General features: G+C 37.6%; 1 protein-coding gene across 1 annotated transcript in view; it reads left to right on the top strand.

Moving 5' to 3' along the window:
- The window catches only part of LOC106873351 (uncharacterized), a 47,959-nt gene extending 36,678 nt beyond the window's left edge, over positions 1 to 11,281 (top strand). Inside the window, exon 2 of the mRNA XM_052972372.2 lies at positions 8,917 to 11,281. Within this exon, the coding sequence (XP_052828332.1) occupies positions 8,917 to 9,242 (326 nt within the window). The 3' untranslated portion in view covers positions 9,243 to 11,281. The remainder of the gene's footprint in view (positions 1 to 8,916) is intronic.
- The last annotated feature ends 11,219 nt before the right edge of the window (positions 11,282 to 22,500 follow it).

Raw genomic sequence — 22,500 nt, 5'->3', positions numbered from 1 at the left:
GAGAAAAAATCGGCTTCTCACCTAGATCCAAGGCTCTTTCATTGGAATTTCAATATCAGTAGAGTATGTATGTATGTATGTATGTATGTATGTATGTGTGCAGATTTGTATGGTTTGTTTTATATGTGTATTTCCATGCTTATAGTTGCATATCTAGACGCGCTCAGATATACTTCTATGTTAAACTTCTGGAAAGTTTTACAGATTCTTACAGTTCCAGTGATGGCTTGGATCTGTAGATTTCAAATCAACTTTCTCCTTTCTGGTTTTGAGAAGCTACTTTCTCAAGATTGGCATTTAGACAGTGTATTACATATCCCAGTGCCCCAATAATTACAGGTATAAATAAACCTGAAGATGTAATCTGGATAGAATAACTGCAGATTTCTCAATAGGTCAGCGTAGGTATTCTCTCTTTCAATGATCTTGGATGGATAGATGGATGGATGGATAAGATGGAACTAAGTGAGTATGAATATCTGTGTGCATATGAGCGTATATATGTTTTTTTTTGCATACAAACCGAGATACAAATTTGTTTTTATGTCCCCTGTACTGAAGAAAATGAACATTAATTTATATATCATCATCATCATCATCATCATCGTTTAACGTCCGCTTTCCATGCTAGCATGGGTTGGACGATTTGACTGAGGACTGGTGAAACCGGATGGCAACACCAGGCTCCAATCTAATTTGGCAGAGTTTCTACAGCTGGATGCCCTTCCTAACGCCAACCACTCAGATAAAATATATCTGTGAATATGTGTTCATATTCATACACTATATAATTTCTTATCGAGTATTTAAAAATAATAATAATATTTATCCTCAAGTACTTTTCTGAATATATTTCAAATTATCTGTAGAGATCTACACGTTCGGACACACATACATGTATAAACAGCTTTCAGTTCTCTGTGAGTTTATGAATCTGTGATCATATAATGAATAAGTTGGCTTCTCAAACGCCAGTTTGATATCACTTTAGCTGTACCGTATATATATACAAGCGTTGACCACAAGCGTTGATTATGAAATTTGGCAGGCATAAAAACAGCAAATAACAGTCGTAGAAAACTACCAATCTGTTTTACAATTTCTACATATTTGTGTGTGTGTGTTTTCATATTCTGCCGGGGGTCGACTTTGCCTTTCCTTCTTTTGACTGGCCCCCTACCCCGGAATTGCTGGCCTCGCGCCAAAATTTGAAACCAATGTAGATTAATGCTTTTGTTTTTTTTAATCTGTATATATTCATATGTATGTCAGTTTGTTGAATAATCTTATTAATTATGTGATGTAATGTTGAGTGGGGGAAAAGAAATCCAGTTCTCTAATTCTGTTCATACACGCCCATACACATACATAAATATGTAAACATATCTATACATACATGAATATACGCGTATACCTTTATGCACAGTGACAATCTGCTTAGCACAAACCCGACTTAAGAGTTTCCCATTTATCAAAAGTGTCAGCAGATGTCACCACACACACACATACACACCCACACACACACACACACACACACACACTCTCATCCATACGTATACACACGCACAGACATATCTCACTTTATATATTTATCGAAATTTTACAATCACACACGCAGGCAAATGCGCGCGCACGCTCTGTCTGTCTCTCTCTCTCTCTCTCTCTCTCTCTCTCTCTCTCTTTCACTCTGTCTATCTCTCTCGATCTCTGTCTCTAACACACACAACACACACACACATGGTCCTATATATGTGTCTTAAATAAGGATGTTTCTTTTTCAGTCACTTCCGATTACTAATCTTTTTTTAGCTACAGGAACACGTTCTGCTGTTTTCGTGTACAATAGTTTGGTGGTTTATTAAAGCGGATATTGCAAGAACTTCCTTTCATTGAAGTTATAAACACTGTGAAGTGTGTATGATACCAACTCAGCCCTGCATTTATCCAGTAAGCCGTGTTTGGTGCATACATAAGTTGAGCCTAACGTAAGTCATGCATGTGACAACGTTCAACGTCTTCTGCATGCTTGTAAATCCAAAACACTGCTGGGCTGGGGGAAAATGTTACATCAATGTCCGAAGTTCTTGTTGAATGCAGGCAGCAACTGATGCGTTCTAATCCAAAGCGTGACTCTCAAGAGAGAGAATATTTACGTTTGGTTTTCACTTTAAGGCAGCTATGTTTGAAAAATGTGGTACAGGGTCTAAAGGGGAAGTAGAACTCACTGCAGCAGTGTCAAAAGTGTGCTTTGGATAATTTAAAAGAGTCTAGGGACAAATTCGCAGCTTTATTTGAGACAGTGCGCATATATCGAAGGGTTCGGAGAAGGTGCCGTTGACCTTTCACTGTCTCGTCCGTTTTGGTGCAGGCGGAGACAATCAAGTTTTCAGTTTTGGTTGGTAAACTATTAGGGGAATCCCGGAAAATTATTGCCTGCTAAGCAAATCCGGTGTCTTGGTCACATCAATGAACGCAAATAGAGAGGAGTTTGTTTTCTTCACTGCACATGAAGTTGCCAAAGAAGAAAATCATACTTCCTGTTGAACATTCACTCGTGTGTGTATGTGTTAACACAAGAGTTGTATGAAGAAGCGTTTAGTGCAGTTGTACAGTAATATACTTGTAGTACGTGTTGTCATAAAATGTTGCATACCTCCTTGATTGCAATATCTTCGATTGGTGCTACTGTCGATGTAAAAATAGGACCCAAAAAGCTTCCTCCAACAGATACAGGGCCTCTTCACCTCTCCCGGGTCACATAGAGAAATTTAATATTTCACGCTCTCAAATTAGTAAAAGGGATCTTGGAGCAGTTGAGATCCCTAGAAACGTGGTGTAAAAGGCCACCGCTGCGTGGTAGGCTCGCACATCTCTGGTGCCCATCAGCCATAATGACTCATTCGGTATCTAATATAATCCGAGGAAGCGCATTGTGATTAGCGTTAGTATAATGTTGGTTTCAAATTTTGCCACAAGACCAGCAATTTCTGGTGGTTTTATCTGTGAATTTGGTAGAGTATGTTGTATGTGAGTTGTGTTATTTCATTGGATAGTGATTGTGTATTGTACAGGGTGTCCCAAAATGTCTCTGATGAGTTTCAATCTTTAATAACTTCCTTAACTTTACTTTTTCATATTTTTCATATGTGTTGTTGTTGTGTTGCAAAATTTGACTTGTGCCTATTAATTTCCATTATGTCCTTTATATTGTATCAAACTTCCATGCATTTATTTGTGAAGCTAAGGAAGTTATTAAAAATCAAAACCCATCAGTGACTTTTGGAACACCCTGTATATGTTGTGTTATGTGTTTTAGTGTCAAAACACTTAACACACGGTTGTGAAGTGTTTGCACTCTGTGGATAATGATGCATTATAGGACAAAACTTGTAGAATGTGAGATACATCGATTCCAGTACTCAGCTGGTACTTATTTTATCGACCCCGAAAGGATGAAAAGCAAAGTCGACCTCGGCGGAATTTGAACACAAAACGTAAAAATGGTTGAAATGCCGGTAAGCATTTTGTCCGGCGTCCTTACGATTCTAACAACTCGTCGCCCTTATTGTTAGCCTAATATTGATTTCGGATCTATTTCAAAACGGGGGCACCAGTATTTTCTTAACGAAACACTAACGAAACACTTTGAAACTTGGGACACTGGTAGAATATGTCATATAAAATATCTTTTACTCTTAGTCTTCTTAACAAAAAAACGTACATCGCAAGTTATTCCATGTTAAAGTTGTCGTATTTCTGTAATTTCAACCAATCACTGACGTCTATTCAGCTGAATAGAGTTACTGCTGGGCGGTCATAAAAATGTTATTCCCTGTGACATATTTCATCCGGTTTAATCGTAATTTATACGCATATATTGTTTATATAATAAATTACGCTGTGCGTATCTATGTGTGTAACAATTTTAGAGTTCGGATTCTAGAGTCAGGGTTAGTTTTAGGGTTAGGGTTAGGGTTAGGGTTAACAGTCTAGTTAGGGTTAGGGGATTAATACGATATACACCGTTACAGCGCTAACTGTTTTCAACTGAATAGACGTCAGTGATTAGTAGAAATTATCGAAATAAGACAATTTTTTACATGAAATAAATTCGAATACAAACATTTTTTTCTGTTCTATAACAAAATAGATAAGTATACGAAGTTTGAAAGTCTTTCGGTACCAAAAACACTACATAAAACATAAATGAAAACTGGTGCCCCCGTTTTGAAATAGATCCTTGATTTCTGTTATTGACATTGTCAGCGATTTTTTTGAAGTGTCGAGTCCACTTCTGTATGTAATTGCTTTTAGTACTGTTGAACATCTTTTAGTACCGTTGAACATCTACCACTCACGTTGACATCTTTTATCTTTTGCTTCAGTCATTTGACTGCGGCCATGCTAGAGTACTGCCTTAAAGGGTGGGGCTGAACCCTGAACCATGTGGTTTGGAAGTAAACATCTTACCACGAGCTTACATGTTTGTGGCTTTAGTATAAATAAAGAAACTGGAATATTTTAGTAAATTTTAGCATATTACCGTTAATTTGAGGCTTGGATAAAGGGAGATGGAAGAAAAAGAGCAGGTATTAAAAAGTGGGGGAGGAAAAAGAGGTAGCGAGAAGAGAAAAAATTCAGTGATCACAGTAGTGAGATAAATTACTATTGATGAGCGGTTAATGAAAGAGTGTGCACTAGAAAGGAATGGAGTTAGAATACAATGAAACGCCATGGAAAGCTGAAAATAACAATTAGATATGATACACTGCTCTACAGACAAAGGGTCCAGCATCAGTGATAAAGCAATGTTAGTATCAAAGGGCAATCTTTATCTCCATCTTAACGTGGAGTTTGTGTTAAGATATAGATTACTGAGGACATCTCATATGGAGTCATGGTGCATAAAAAACACTCGTAATTATATCGTTGACATGAGAGAACCTTCTGCTACGGCCACCGTAACTACCCGATCACGTAATTTCGCCACGGCTATGGGCTCCTCGGTGACAGATGTCCAGCAGCGACATAACAGGTGAATCACGTGCTCTAGTAGTTCCGGTGGTCGTGGCAGACTAATTCTTGTTTGCCAACTGTATAACCACGAATGCTTTTATGTGCCACGAGTTCATATGACAGATCCTCTCAAAATAAATAAATACTAACACTTCCTCCACGTTAAGTAGGAGATCAAGATTGTTTTTGGTATGAGTACTTCTTTTCTCACTATTAATTAATTATTTTTAATTATCCTACTGGCCATTTGCGACACTACTGCCTGAATAGACATGATATTCTATAAATCGTTGGTAGGATATTCGGCTGTTATGTCGCTACTGGATTGCGTGGTGTGTGTGTGTGTGTGTGTGTGTGTATACCACACACACACAAATGAATGAACAAACGAAACAAAGTGAAACTAAACACATTTGGTTGACTCAGCTCGATATGACAAATAAATTCGTATACGCTTTGGAGGACGGACTCATCTCATGAACTGTACCACGCGCCCGCCCGCGCACACACAAACAAACACATATATATTCATTTATATATGCGACTGGCTTCTTCCAGTTTCCGTCTACCAAATCTACTCACAAGGCTTTGGTCACACTGGGGTTTTAGTAGAAGACACTTGCCCAAGGCGCTACGCAGTGGAACAAAACCCGAAACCATGTGGTTGAGAAGCAAGCATCATACCACACAGTTACTTCTGCGTGTGTGTGTGTGTGTGTGCGCGCGGGAGTGCACTTAAACACTTCTCTTCCCCCACGCTTGCACACACGCACACCAGACAAAAATAATTAACAATTCTGAAAGAGGTTGAACAGGGAAGAAAATTTCAAGAAATTAAGAATATCAACCGGGAAAATGGCTCATCTGTTTGGAGAGGAGGCTGCTATCGATACATTTACTTCTCAGTTTGGTCTTAACGGCCTTGTGTAGACCTATACGTCTCCAAAATGACATGGGAAACAGATAGAGTTTAGAAAATTCTTGGCCAAGTGTAAGATGCGTGTATCTATGTGTTTGTGTTATGTGTGTGTGTGGACGTGTATTGTCTTATATATACGTGACTTGTCAATGAGTATATGTGTATTTACGTTTGTATGTTATCAGTCTGACTCAATAATATTAGTAATAATCTGTTTAAGAAAGGGATTTAATTGCTGGTTATCATTGAACAACTTAAGTCTTTTTTTTATGTTTGCTGTCAAACCGCAAGAGCTATAGCTATTGTCGCGCTGTTATCGTAGTTCTTGCTGCTACAGTCCAATTCGTTGTTACTGTTTTTTGTCCATTTTTCTTCCTTACTCTCTCACTTAACGTTCTGTCACCATATTTTGGAAGCAGGTGCGCTGCGTTTGGATTACAAGAAGTTACCGTATCCTAGCAACTTGAGTGTGTGTACTTGTTTGCGTCTGTATGAGTCTTCAGTCTACACATGAGAGGGGTTATGGTAGTAGTACATTCGTAGTGTGTGAATGGGAAGAGGGAATTATTAAGATTATGAAAAGGCTAATATGACGAGTGGTAGGGAAAAATCACTGAATATCAGACAAGGTCATGTGACTTAAGGAGAAGGGTCATTTAGTGCGTTCGTCTTTAGCTGTCAATATAGAGCAAAATATTTGACAGTTGTATTGTGGTTGTTTTGTAATTATTTTTTGTTATTTTTGTTGTTGCAACATCTCTTCTTTCTCCGTACAACTTCGCTCACTGAGGATTTTTCAGTTCAGTAATATACACTAAGGACACTCGTTAATTATATATATCTGTCGACTACACCATCTGTAAAATTATTTTTAGTAAGGGTGGTAGAGTGCTACATTTAGTTACGTATCTTTACATTCTGAGTTCAAATCCAATCGCAGTCATTCTGAATAGGTTTACTCGATCATACCTCTTTCCACTAAAGATCATTCTTAGGGTAGTGGAGAGGACAGCATGGCAGCTGGATCGTTAGAACGCTGGGCAAAATGCTTAGCTGCATTTCATCCGTCTTCACGTTCTGGATTCAAAGTCCGCCGCCGAGGTCGACTTTGCTTTTCATCCTTTTGGGAGTCGATAAAATAAATACCAGTTGAACACTGGGTAATCGACTTACACCTTTCTTTGAAATTGCGGGTCTTGTGCCAAAATGTGAAATAATTATTAGGGTGGTGGATGACAAAACCAGTAGATATCTTGAATTTAAGCTTTGATGTATTAAGTTACGTGGTAGTTGATGGTAGAATCTTTATTTAATCATGTTTTGAGTTCAAGTCCAGCTAAGGTCATCTTTGCTTTTTCCCTTTCGGAACCGGTAAAATAATGTAACTGTCGAGTACAGGGATTGATGTGATCGACTAACCCACTTCCCCTAAAATTGCTGGCCATTGCCGAACTTTGAAACTGTTATTATTATTATTATTATTATTATTATTATTATTATTATTATTATTATTATTATCATTATTATCATTATTATTATTATTATTATTATCATTATCATTACTAAGGCGGTGAGCTGGGTTGGCAGAATCGTTTTCACGTCGGACAAAATGCTTAGCGTTATTTCGTCTGTGTGAGTTCAAATTCCGCCAAAGTCGACTTTACCTTTCGTCCTTTCGGGGTTGATGAAATAAGTACCAGTTGAGCACTGGGATCGATGTAATCGATTGGCCCCCTCCATCAGGCCTTGTGTCTATAGCAGAATGGATTATTATTATTGTTGTTAATTATTACAATCTATATTGGTAAGTCTTCTCAAAACTTAAGTATCTTTCTTAGGATTCTTGCAGAATGCTGTATTGCACTTTTCTGCTGGTCGACAATGCAACTCTCAATTCCAGTAAACTTCAGTCCCTTAGGTAGCATTTTGGGTGTTATGTCAAGTGCACCACTTGTCACAAGAATAATTATCTTATTTTTCTGCAATCTCTTCAAATCTCTGGTTTGGTTCAGTATATCTCTTTGGTATCACCTCTGTCATCACATGTTTTTCTCATGTCTATGATCTTACATTTAATGTTGCTTTTGTCAATAATTGTATCTACTCTCATTACATGCATCATTAGTACGGTTAGTCTGAATGGGCAAGTCCTATAAAATCCTATAAAATCTTATTCTTTATCAGGGCATTGGCCTTTCGTTCGTGTTCATACCACTTTTCTATTATTTCGAAACCACACACTCGGCTAACATCCCAATGCAATTTTTACCTACATTGTCATGCCTGCGCTTATACTCTTTTTCTGCTAGCCTACTGCTGGCAGAAAGGCGGTGAGCAGGCAGAATCGTTTTGATAGCATACCGGACAAATAGCTTAGCGGTATTTCGTCCGTCTTCACGTTCTGTGTTCAAATCCGCCGAGGTCAGCTTTCATCCTTTGGGGTCAGTGTAATCGACTAGCTCCCTACCCCCAAATTTCCGAACTTGTGTCCCGAACTTGTGTCTCTAGTAGTGAAGATCATTGTCGTTGTTGTTGTTGTTGTTGTTGTTGTTGTTCTTGTTCTTGTTGTTGTTGTTGTTCTTGTTCTTGTTCTTGTTCTTGTTGCTCTTGTTGTTGTTGTTCTTTTTGAGGTGCTGAGGTGGCAGAATCGTTGGCATGCTGGGGGAAATGCTCAGTGGCATTTTGTCCGTCTTCATGTTCCGAGGTCGATTTCGCCTTTCATATTTTCGGTGTCTACTAAGATAAGTACCAGTCAAGTACCAGGGTCGATATAATTGTCTCTCCACCACCACCACCACCTAAAAAAATACTGACCCTGTGTCAAAATTTGAAATCATAGTTATCATCATCATCCTCATCATCATCATCATCATCATCATCATTATTATTATTTTATCATCATCATCATCATCATCATCATCATCATTATTATTATTATTATTATTATTATTAGCATTATTATTGTTGTTATCTAATTGTAGGCAGAACACGGACGAAGGACAAATACCGGAGTGTATACACAGATCATCAGCGACTTGAATTGGAAAAAGAGTTCCACTATAACGTCTACATCGATGTTGTCCGTAAAGCTGAACTGGCCCAGGAATTAGGATTATCTCAAAGGCAGATTAAGATATGGTTTCAAAACAGACGTGCCAAAGACAGAAAACTACGCCAAAGGCAAGCAACTCGTGATGTTTCAGTGAAATTGGAACCAAAAGATTCTTTACTTTTATCTAGTTCCTTACCATCTCCACAAGATTCTCCAAGAAGTCGAAATTCTTGTGATGAATCGGTCATTGCATAGATTTTGAAATTGTACCGTGATGTAGATTATTCAATTCTCTTGATACATGTCCAAGTGACCAGAAACACAAACTCGATACGCTTCTGGTTCCATTAAGAATGAAACTAGAATATGATACCTTTGATATTACAAGACACAAACTTAGAAATTACATTGATAATTTCTTTAAAAAGTTGTTTTATTTTTTCCACTTTTTTAAATATTATTTTTCTTTTACGGTTGTGATAACTAAGAATATCTGATTCCCCCCCCCCCGGCTATTTGTATATAGCCTAAGGCTATTTCATTGAATTATGCTTTAACTGGCATCTTCAGCTCATATGTCGAATTTGGTGTACTTGGAGCTTCGGTTTATATCACCTATGCTCCTTCACTACAACTATCTGCTACACACATTCTTATGTAAATGTTACTCAGACACACTCCAGTCTCTGTTCTACGAGCGAGTGGTCTTCCTTCTCTCACTGTTTTCTACTGCAACTATGTCCACTCCTGCTCTCTTCGGATTAGGCTAGTCTTACAATACTTCAGCTCAGACACTTCCAACCCATTCGTCTCTCATACTCTAGTCACCCTGGTTGTGTCCAACTCACCCAAGTCCTTACCTAATAACCACTACAGTCTGCCATTGCTGTTTTTTGTACTGCAAAGTAAATAACATTTTCTCTAAATATACGTAATCCAGACACATCCCATAATCCACTAATCTATGTTACTTCTACAAACATAGACCTTGAAAAACTTCCTAAGCTAGAGATATGACAGTCTTGTGATATTCTGTGGCACTAAGACGGAGTCATTAGTATAATAAAAATGTACCAAATCAACCTTGGCTTGCAGTGGTCTGTTTCTCCTGGTACCTGAAGAGCCAAGGCGTTCCTGGTTATCAGTGCAACACTTCTTTGAAAAGACGTGTTGTCTCTTCAATTCTGCGAACCTTTTTTTCCCTTTCAAAGTCCCTGGTTCGCTTTTATGTTGATCACATATCAGTACAGCTATTGCTGACTTTCTATAAATTTTGGGACCTACGTTAAGTACTGTTCACACATCTGGTACGAAGCCGTTTTTACGTATACAAACATTTTAGAACTACTCGAGTGATTATCAATATTTTCTCTCACAGTAACATGCTAAATTCAGAAACCCACCGATTGCTGTACCAGCTCTTGTCTTTTTTAATGTTAAAGCAATAGTTTAATTTCTCTAAAAGTAGCTAGAGCAGTGTACCCTTTTGCTTAAGTTCATGCAATGCACGGGTCTATCAAGTCAATAGAAATAAGTTAAATTTACCTCAAGTCACACACACACTGGCCTCTTAAAAAAGAAAATCTAAATAACGTGATGGAGGTCTCGGATTTTCTAGAGGATGATAAAAATGTGATGGCATAATGTCAAGTCTAAGACATTAGTTAGGTACAACACTAACCCCAGCTTCGAAATGAAACATTTAGTCGTAAACTTCACTTCACCCTCTGTCACGGTGTATTTTCTTGTTCACAAATTAAGGAATCCTGATGCTGTGACCATCGTTAGCAAAAGTTCATTTTTGTTTGAAAGGGTGTTTAATCCAGTGACCTTGTAACCATTTTATTTATTCAACTACCGGTTTGCAATTTAATTGAGAAAATGATGAAGTTTAGTATATCTTTAGTAAATTGCTGAGTAGAATAGGAAGAAGCAGTGGGAGTATATTGTCCGATTCACAGTAAGTTTTTGTTTTTCTGATTTACTGTGATACGGTGAAGAACACGGCCTGTTTGTTTCGTTGTTGTTTCTTTTTTTTTTTTCTGTGTGTAATTTATTTACCCGACCATGTTTTATATTTATGTATATATATGTGAGTCTCTATCATAAATTGCTATTTTATAGCCAAAAGTTTATATGGGTATCAGTCGCAACATTTAAATATTTTTTTCTTTTAAATTGTGTATTTGTTTTTGTTTGTTACCATCCTTAAGAAGAACATAAGTCCGGTAACGTCATCGCCATATTCCACATAAATAAATTAAGACGTAAAAAAATAAAATATTTTTAATAAATTTGTGTTTATATTGTTTTTAATTATCATTATAATATTTTTTTTTTATCGGATCATTACTGTTACTTTCATCATTCTTTGTGATTGACTCATAAACTATTCTGAATCTAGTTTCAATCTTCATTGCATTCGCTAATCTATTTGGGAAAAGCCATGGATAGCTGTCTGGTTAAAAAGTTCGGTTTGTAAATTTATGGTTTGGTTTCGATCTCATTGCCTAACACTTTGGACAAATGCTTCCTAGCATGACCTTGTGTTAAACAATAATACTTTCGGGGTGGAAATTGAGCAGAAACGCTGCAGCAGGTCATCGCTTGTGTGTATATGTCTGTTATGTCTGCACTAGCCTAAAACCTGATGTCGTATGCGGTGTGCCGCGTAACTGAGCAGTTGGTCATAAAGATTGATAAAATAATTACCAAACTGAAAAACGTTCAGGGTTTGTTGATATGATTGCCTAAACCAGTGGTTCCCAAATTTTTTCAGTTTGCCACCCCCTTGGCACCCAGACAACATTCCTAGCGCCACCACTCCTCACAAATGTAAACCGCTTTCTGCAGCAAATTCAAAACGATTGTATTTCACTAAAACTTAACTTGATTAACCCATTTGTTGTTTCTACATTCAGCGCCCACTTTTGGCCTCCACATTATCACCCCACTTTTCTTCAACGCCCTTCCTCCGGATCTTTCCACCGCCCCCAGGGGGTGGCAGTAACACCTATTTAGGGGGAACCACTAGCCTAAACTCATGACCATGGGGCCCAAGCGTCATAATTATACTTGGATATTTTTGTATTGTTTTACTGGTCTCAGTCTAAGTATACTTAGCATTTGAGTATATGGTATATATATATATATATATATATATATATATATATATATATATATATATATGCGCTAATGGTATATACACGAAAGCACGTGTATTTGTACTATGTACACAGAGTCACACATGTACTTATAGAACATATATACAAAGTACAGGTGTGCGGAATACTCACCCATTTATACATAAAATAATTTAACAAGTTGTTTATTCCTAGTCTAAGTAACTTAGGCTGAATAAAACAATAAAAGAATACGTAAGTGTAATACTGATGGTTTCTTTTATATCCACAAGGATAACTAATAGATGACAAGAAGAAACGAAAATTAGAAACTATAGTGCTTTTACATTCAGGGCTAATCACAGAAACGCCATAGAGCACGAGTTATTCTGACTTCAAGAATGTATCCTCTCTTGGTTATGGTATCAAGTCTGCAGCCACGTGTTCAGATTAGAACACTTTAAACAGGCCAAAGATCGTTTACATTGATATTTACCATTTCAATTTCTTGATCAAGTGATATTTGAAGATGTTCATGAACAGCTTGGCTAGAAAAGAAAAGCTCTGCTTCTCAATCTTGTCCACAACACTACCATTTCCATCATAAACACCTATAAGAAGAAGACGCTTATTCTTCCTTGTAAATAAAGAGGCTGGCAATTTATACCATTAGCTTGGCAGGGACCTGCGCATAGGGTCTGGACTTATCGCTCATATGGCTTATTATCCTCTACGTTTTTTTCTCTATAGTAAAATAAATTTATGTATCTGGCAGCGAAGTACCTGGCCACTGTTCTCTATAATTGGTGTCGTAATATTCAGACAACGAACAATGTTCTTCACGTGTCTCAGTAGGAAGTAACGGCACAGCACTTCTTTCAAAACAATGGTTTTCAGTTTTTTTTATTCCCATAAATCTTCGAATGCTATTACACAAGTTCTAAGTAATCTTTATCAACAAATAGTGTAATCTTCAGAACATTGCCACTCATGCAACACATTTGATAAACGTGCATACCTTAAACATAGGGAGACAGGGTGACAATTTGGCCAAACATTTGTATTTAGCGGTTACAAGTCTAAGTCTATGATGTTTCTCCACTTCTAGTTTTGAACACTTGGAAAAGCTACGAGTCGCGTTTGACATCGGCCGTAACAATAGCGAAGAAATCTGACAAAATAATACTCGTAGAGTAGTCCATTTAAATCCGCCAATTTTCTTTGCCTGCAACTCCTCAGCTACGACTGTTATTGAGGCTTTTCGAAATGCTCAGGTCATCAAGGCTTTAAAGTCCAACGCTCTCCTTAATTAGTTGCTCGAATTTTACTGACAACCCGCTCATATCCGCCTTTAATCAAATAGTACGTGTCTATTGTAATCCGTTGAAGACAAAATAGTTCCGTTGTTGACACCTGGGCTCATCGAATGGTTTTCACCCCCTTGCAAGTCAGAGAAAAGGTTACGTTTGTGTATCTCATTGAGAAAATTAATCGATATTTTCTCCGCTTTTATGATGGATGCAATAGCATACCAAACAGGTTTTTCTAAATCTTCAATAACACATGCCGTGCCATGACCCATCCAGATAAAAATAAAATATTAAGGACTTATACTGATTTGAAAAAGAAGTCATATTTACATCACAAATTGTGTAGTCATTGTAACAACGCCACAAATACGAATAGTGTTTTGTTTTTTTTTTGTGCTTCAATATATCGAGCCTCATATTTACAGAAATATTGGAACGCAAATTTATGATGTTCAGACAAAAAATAACCATTAGATAGACGGACCTGTGATGCAGCATGCATTTTATTAATTCTCTTACGTTGAACACATTCCGTATTTCTCCAGCTGCTATAAAATCTTCTATTTTTATTCCCTCTTCAAGAAAAACGGAAATATTAAGTGAGAGTTGTACAGGAAGAGTGATTTGTCTGTTAAACTGAAAATGTTGCTGAGTTGGTACATGAAACACATTGGCTAGTCAAAGTCATGAAGTGTTATATCGTAGACCTTGGATCTGATCAGAAACTTTTTAACAGTGTCTTGTGTATGAAACTGCTAGTCACGCAGATAGAGATTAATAAGAAGGGTGGAATAGGGTCTTGTTAAATTTCTTCTTATCACTTGGAGATTTGGTTGCTATTCCTAGCAGGTTGAGAAGCCACATAATGGATTCGTGCATGCCGTTCCTATAGGGACAAACAGTCTCGATGTTTTGTACATTCTAGGGAGAAAATTTAAAACAAGAAAGAAAAATGAGTGCGATTTTCGACAACAGCACACGTCAGAACTCCATTTTTTGAAAAAATAGTCTGTTGACAATTTGAAAAACTTCAAAGCTGAAAGAAATTTAACAAAACCCATGGAATACAATTGAAACTTTAAATTTTAAGGTTGAATTATTCTAGCCTTAAAATTTTTATATATGTAAAAACAATTTTATCCGAAAAAAGGTAGATATAAAAACGCTTAATGCGTATTATTTGATGAGTGGTCATTCGCCAGATATTGTTGACTAGTTAAATGTTTCTATGGGAAGGCAAATTCGAGCATTTTCTTTATTGAAACTCTCATTGTTACTTTACTTCCGTCCAGAACTACTAACTGTTTTTGGCCGGTAACCATTCCCACTATGTTTTTTACACTCGTTAAAGCTAAGAATCAACAGAAATTTCTTTTTTAAGGTTTCATTGTTAAGGAAAATGTTCTTAACATTTTCAACAGAGCATATCAATTTTTCTTTATTGAAACTCTCATTGTTACTTTACTTCCGTTCAGAACTACTAACTGCTTTTTGGCCTGCAATCATTCCCACTCTTTGTTTTTTACACTCGTTAAAGTTAAGAACCAGCAGAAATTTCTTTTTAAGGTTTCATTGTTAATGAGTTGTGCTGGGGTTTATTCAGTACTTTCCTAATTCAAGCAAACTAGTATTTTTTTAGTAAACAGGCAACAGTAACAATATAAGAGAATGTCCCGGCTTTTTGTTTGTCGATATTTAAGCAACAATAAACTGGTAAGCTTCCATTCTCAGCCATTCAAAGTCTGGACATATTTTCGCCATATCTCAAACTAAAGATTTTACTTTTCATTTACAAGTAGTTAATGCTTAGGATAAAATAACTCGCGGTACTTGTTTCGGCTTTCTACGCTCTGCGTTACTATTAACTTTCATCTTTGATAGCATAAAGTACCAATTCAGGACGATGGATCAACAAAACTGTTAAAGCATCAAAATATCTTGCAGTATTTGTTCTCGCTGTTTGCTTTCTGGGATCTCGTTAAATTTCTACCAAGCACTTGAAGTATTACAACATTTTACTAGATTTTTAAAATCACTCCACGGATGTAAACTTTTACTCATGGACCTCCAAGCACAAAGTTTGGTGGTAGAGAAACAGCTGACTGGTTACTAATTTTTTCGTTTTTAAATTTTGCTTACAGTTTTCTTATAGGAAAAGAGAAAGTACAAGTAATATATGTGGGGTAAAGTAAAAGTTTTAAGGGTCTTCGATGTTTTAAGGAATATTTTGCCTGCTATTTCTTGCAGTTCGAGAGACCACGTAAAGGTGTCGTGTGTGCGATCTTCATGGTGACAAGCAGTCGTGACTTCCGCTATATCCGGCAAAGGAGTGTTCCTATTGGTTAAAATAACAATTTAAAATGCTTGCAACTTCTATTAGTTTTTGGAAACAAAATGTGTGATTTTCGTCATCAGTATACAAAATTACATCAATGAAGACAAATTTGAAAACATCTGAAGGAAATTTAAAAACCTTCAAGCAGGTGTTCGGAATAGGTAATTAATGAAACTCTGTTTTGTGGTAAGTCTGATAAGAATCATAAAGAAAAACAATAGTAAATTAGTAACAAGTCTTGTTGACAGAAACGAAATGAGAAATAGTGGCGGTGGGATTACATTGGTTGAAGTATTAAGTCACTAAAAAGTAAACAATATATATTCTTGTAGAGAATGTAGGTGCGAATCTGAAAATACCAATGATTTGTAATAAGTCCTAAATTAGTTGATTGAATTTAACTTTGTATCACTATTGATATCAAAGAGTGTCATTAATTAAAATTTTCCATCAGGTCAACCACAGGTTCCTTACACTTTGGGCCATGGCAGTGACAAAGGAGTACCTGTAACTCAGCGCAGAACAAATATTGTAGGGGACTGCGATCGAAAACCACTAACTTTTCGGTTTCCTTGCTTATGTTTACATCTTTCATCGATAGATATCTGTGTCACACACACACACACACACACACACACACACACACACACACACACACACACACACACACACACACACACACACACACTCAAATGGATGATATACAACCAGACAACTAAATCGTGGAAGAATCAGTTTAGCTATTTAAGAATACACAGAAACTCATATTTATTTATTTCTTAAAAGCACAGTCAACTATAAAATGTTGAAAACTTTGATCACTCTACCACAAACTAGTCAATAACAGTACTCCACTTCATCAATTCAAGGAGCAGCGTAAGTGTATCAGCAACCAGGTTGTGAATGAGCAACGAAATTCTTTAGAGTAGACAGTGCTAGGAAGAAAATCATCCAAACGTGAATATAATAGTTTTTCTTGTTCTTAATTGAGTAAAATGACTTACACACGAAGTAATTGCTTCAGGTTCAATATAACAACCTAAAGTCACTAACCCATTCAAATACGGGAGGTGAAGTGGCACAGTAGTCGTAACGTCAGCTTGAATGACACGTGCTTTTGTTCTGATATTCGACACTCGGAGTTCAAATCCCACCGAAACAATTTTACCTTTCATCCCTCCAGGAGCAATGAAAGTGCACAAATCTAGTGCAGAAGATTATTGGTGCTTTATTATCGAAGGACTGAATGCCTTGCGATATTTCTTCCGGCATTTACGTTCTGAGTTCAAATCCCACTGTAGTCTACATAAGTGTTAGAATTTATTCGTCGCTATTTGATACTTCTATCCGGTACTTTCAGTGCGTTTAAGGTAGTCCTTTCCTTTGCGAATATTCAAACCAGATCTCTGGTTGATGATACCTTCCTTCCTCACTTTGGTTTCGGAGGCCCTTTGAAGGGTCATGGGCGCAGTTTTCTGTCTATAAAATCAATAGTCAATTTTCATATATATATATGTGTGTGTGTGTGTGTGTGAGAGAGAGAGAGAGAGAGAGAAGTTCAATCTCACCGCACAACACATTGAGCAAGTATCTTTCGTTCGACCATAGACTTGTCTTGACCAATTCTTGTGAGTGTACATAAGTACATGTGAATTATATTGTAAGCCGCTGCCTAGAAACACACATGTATTATATACATGCATACACATATATATTTTTGTATATTTGTTTGTGTGTGTGTATGTGTGTGTGTGTGTGTGTGTGTGTGTGTATGTATGATATATGTATGTATGTATCTACATAATGGCTTACTATATAATTCACATCTACTTATGTACTCGTACAAGAATTGGTCAAGACAAGTCTATGGTCGAACGGAAGATACTTATTTGCTCAATGTGATTGACCTTAGAAGACGGTAGAACAGATTTTACGACTAAGTGTAGGTGTCATATTTGGATTGATTCATTCATATTTCATATTATAAACCTTAATTTACTGAAGAATCAAACATCTGCAAGAAAATAAGCTTTAGTGGCACGCAGTTTTCAAGTCTTACCAATATGGTTTTGATGTTGCTAAGTAGTTTACCACAGTACGATTCTAGGAAATCTTTCATTTCTTTGGCTCCTTGGAAACTTTAAATCTTCCATATCTTCAGTTACTTGGAAACTTTAAATTTCTGTTACAATCGTATCTTCCGATCATTATCAGATCAATACAACTCATTCTGTGTCAAAATACAGTAGTCGTAGGCACACATCATCTTAGATGATTAATAACTCTATGTGAACCAGCTTGAGCGAGTCCCCGATTTGCCGAGTCATATTTTAGAAGAAGCAACCCTTCTATCCATACACTCTAGCAGATCCTTTAGTTTATCAACTATCGAATTACGTTACGAAAGATTCTGTAGCGAGAAAAATATTCGAATCTAACGACACAATCAAGAAGAGGGTGAAAAACATTTAAATGAAAATGTAATTCGTGTAAGAAAATAGTATGTAAAATAATAGCTTACGAGCTAGGCTCTTCGTCGGTTACGACGACGAGTGTTCCAGTTGATTCTATCAACAGAACAGCCTGCTCGTGAAATTAACTTGAAAGTGACTGAGTATTCCACAGACACTCGTACTCTTTACGTAGTTCTCAAAGAGATTCATCGTGAAGCAGAATGAGATAAGGCTGGTCCTTTGAATTACAGGTACAACTCATTTTTGCCAGATGAGTGGACTAGAGTAACATGGAATGACGTCTTGCTCAAGCCCACAGTGTGTCGCTTGAAATCGAAGTCTCGTGAGCTGAGAACCCCAACCTCTTAACCACACGACTTCATGGCTTGCGGGTAGACTAACTCGAAACCACGCTGCCTTTCTTTGACAGCAAGCGAATTTTGGACGCACCGAAAAGAGTTCACCAAGCTTTCCAGATATTTTATCAATATTCTTGTAGACAAACATATCTCTTTCCTCTCTGTCTTTGTCTGTCTATCTGTCTGTCTCTCTATCTCTGTCTCTGTCTCTCTCTTTCTCTCTCTCTCTCTCTCTCTCTCTCTCTCTCGCTCTCGCTCTCCCTTTCAGTCTCTCTATCAAAAATATATTTCCATAAATTACCTAAGTTATCTAAGCTATCATGTCAGAGTCTCCTCTCGCAACGACATTCTAACTTCAAGCAGCATCATATGTACTATGCACTTCCACAAGGGAGTGAGAGCGAATGTAAATGGTCGTAGATGCTCCTACTACGAACACGGCTGCTATCTCTAGTGCGTCTTGATACCTGAGTGTCCCTCGAATCACCTTTTGCCGTCTTAAAAGCAAATCTCAGAAGTTATCATTAAAAGACTGGCTGTTCATGGCTGGAAAGCCTTCGGCCGTGGCTTCGTTTAGTCAGCATCGACAACTCTACTACAACAGTACACACATACATACATTCACTCAGATACTCTCTTCCCTCACTCGCATATACACACGCGCGATAAGCAGAGATGAATACAGTCAGACACACAGATACACTGACTCAACATATATTTATTATATGTAAGGGTAAACAGAAAGAGAGGGGGTAGAGAGAGAGAGAGAGAGAGAGAACTAGTCATGGGTCAGTGATGAAAGGCTTAATACAAAAGCCGAGTGTAAGCCCCTATGGCTAGTGCTTACATGTGATCTATTGACGTCCAGTGGTCAACTGAAAGTTAAGCTCAGCTATTTCTGTTATAGCAGATCAAAGGATGAACAGTCATGCAAATCTTTGAAAGCTGATCTGATTGAAGCTTACTGCTGCTACTGCCGACGAAGGCAGCGGCAGTGATGCTTAACCCCAAGTTAGTTTTAATCGAGAATTTTCTATGATTTAATCCATTCAAACCATGACTATTCATGGCGTATCAAGTATTATATATATTTTTTTATAGACGGAATAGTGTTTGATTTGAGGAAGATTTGGTTGCTATTTCTAGAAAGTTGAGTGACCGCGGACAGATTCCTTCCTTTGTTTGGTCTATAGCTGGAAGTAGTGGTGGTGGTGATGATGATGATGATGATGATGATGATGATGCTCTTGTTGTTATTATTTAGCATTAGGTCAACCTTGATCAAAGAGATACGTGATCAAATTGTTGAATATGTAGAGAACCCAGAACCACCTTATCCAAGATAATATTTATTTCAACTTAAACGTGGATGCTCTTTTGGGACAAACTTTACTGCAGTAAATACCATGAGAGAAACTCCCATTTCAGTTTTTGGTGCAAAATGCACGCTTGTTTACATCGCTAGCGGGGAGATAATTCCCCACCAACTCCAGCGCCACCTTTCTTAGTCTCATCGATGATGGACTCTCGACCGCTAGAGATAGCAGCGACTCACCTCCCTGCCATCGATATAGATAATCAGTTCCAGAACAGCGATATAAACAGGAGTGCATTTTGCCCCAAAAGCCAGTATGAGTGTTTTTCTCATGGTATCTACCGCAGTAATTCTTTTTCTAACAGAACATCCACGTTTAAGTGGGAATAGATATTACCTCTCGGTTGCCTCTGTCGCTAGTATTATATTTCTTATTTAAGGTGTCTCTTTTTACAGAGCTGAAGGGTGGTATGAATGAATCTGGCTGTTGTCTCTAGAAATTGAGCTCCCACATGAGATCCCTCATGATGTTGTTGGAGGCAGTGATGTTGGTGATAGGTGTGGTGTCGGTATTATTGGTTGTAGTGAGATATAGATTCAAACATAGGCACAATGTCATACATTGTGGTAGATAGGACAATCGATGATATCGTCTCACATACTTGTTTCTATAGTGGATTATGTTGACCCTTGAAGGGTGAAAAACAAATTGAAGCCCAAAAGAATTTCAATTCCTATCATATCAAAAGTTACCAAAATAATGGTTTCAAATTTTGGTACAAGGCCAGCAACTTCGGGAAGTGGGTAAGTCGATTACATCGACCCAAGTGCTCAACTGGTACTTATTTTATCGACCCCGAAAGGATGAAAGAAAATGTCAACCTCGCAGAATTGGAACTCAGTAAAGACGGACGAAATGCCGTTAAGTATTTTGTCCGACGTGCAAACGATTCTGCCAATCTTAAATGCAAAACATCTGTCTAGCGTTTTACCTATTCTGCAAGCCATATTAGGCATGATGTCAGTTAATGGTATTAATACATATGCCGATAATGGTTGCGTTATCGCAGCGCATGCTGTTGGTGATGTGATGTTGGTGGATGTAACGTCAGCGTTAGTGGGGTGGGGGCAATATTACGCTATAGGCATCATGGCCATAAAAATGTGATATTGACGATTTGTACGTTTTCGTCTTTTATGAATTTGTCTGTAGAAAGAGCTGTGCCGATGGTCTTCAAAGGCCATCCAAGACTGGTGAGGCCGAAGCGGTTCAGGGTGAGAACAAAATGGTCAGAGAGGGAATTCTAGTTGGCTAATGTTTTGTAGAGAAAGGACTTGACATACTGGTGTAGTTGCAATAGGGGCTGGCGATGAATGATCCCTACCAGCTTGTTTGGAGATAGCATGATAGAAACCAGCTCTGAGGAGCAGCGATATCTGTAGTAGATGTTGTAACATTCTGTTTTAAGTGTCTCTGCAGTCTGTAAAGCGAAAGAAATTTTTGAAAGCTGAGGCATTTTCTGATTCTGAAGAGGAAGGTTAGTTTAGGTGGCGTGGAAGATTCCATCTTATCACTTTTACACCTGCATCTGTAACGTGTATTAAATGTATTGTGCTATTGAAAGAGACAAAATTATTAAACCCCACCCTGCGTACAATTGATGCATGATTTTTGAGGCAGTGTAAGTGATAACAAGTAGGCCTCGACGTACAGAAGATTGAGTGCATATATTTATAGAATGTTTGACTGTCAGAGCTCCGACATCACAGGTTAATGGTGATATATGATAGAAAACTCCAGTTCGAGACATGACAGACGTATGGGGTCCATAGCCAGGCAGTGAATGAAGTGGTGATGGTGAGGGTATTGCTCAAAGGCAAATACAGATATAATGGCCATTGAAATATAAGAGCCATGTTGTATGTAGGACACAGACATAACGCGCAAAGCATTTTCATCAGACTCCTGGACTAGAACATTTAAATATCCGTACGAAACTTACCGGTATGAAGGAGAACAATGTTAAAAACACTTGTTTAAGCCATTACATATTTCTAATTGGTGTGTTTGGAGTGCTTGGCATTTTTACATCAAAATACGAGCGAATATGTATGTATGTATGTATGTATCTATGTATGTATGTATGTATGCATGTATGTATGTATGCATGCATGCACGTACACACATACATACACACACACATACACACACGCACACACAAAATAGGAAGTAGGATGGCAGATAAACACATAAATGTCTATTGGGATACATTCCTTCCCGACTCTATTTCCACGTTACTGATTCAACATCTTTATATTTGATGGAATAAACTAAATGTACAACTTGATATAATTTCGCGATTAGGTTTGAGTGCATTCAGCTTCTACAAAGGGGCGAAAAAATTGTAAACATTCTCTTGCAAAATACATGATGAACTTATCAAAAACAATTATCATAAAAAACAATTACGAAGGCAGCGAGCTGGCAGAGACGTTAGCACGCTGGGCAAAATGCTTAGCGGTATTTCGTCTGCCGTTACGTTCTGAGTTCAAATTGCGCCGAGGTCGACTTTGCCTTTCATCCTTTCGGGGTCGATAAATTAAGTACCAGTTACGCAC

This window comes from Octopus bimaculoides, chromosome 13, assembly GCF_046866305.1.
Source record: "Octopus bimaculoides isolate indiv1 chromosome 13, ASM4686630v1, whole genome shotgun sequence".
Classification (NCBI taxonomy): domain Eukaryota; kingdom Metazoa; phylum Mollusca; class Cephalopoda; order Octopoda; family Octopodidae; genus Octopus; species Octopus bimaculoides.
This window is presented reverse-complemented; position numbering and strand designations above follow the sequence as displayed.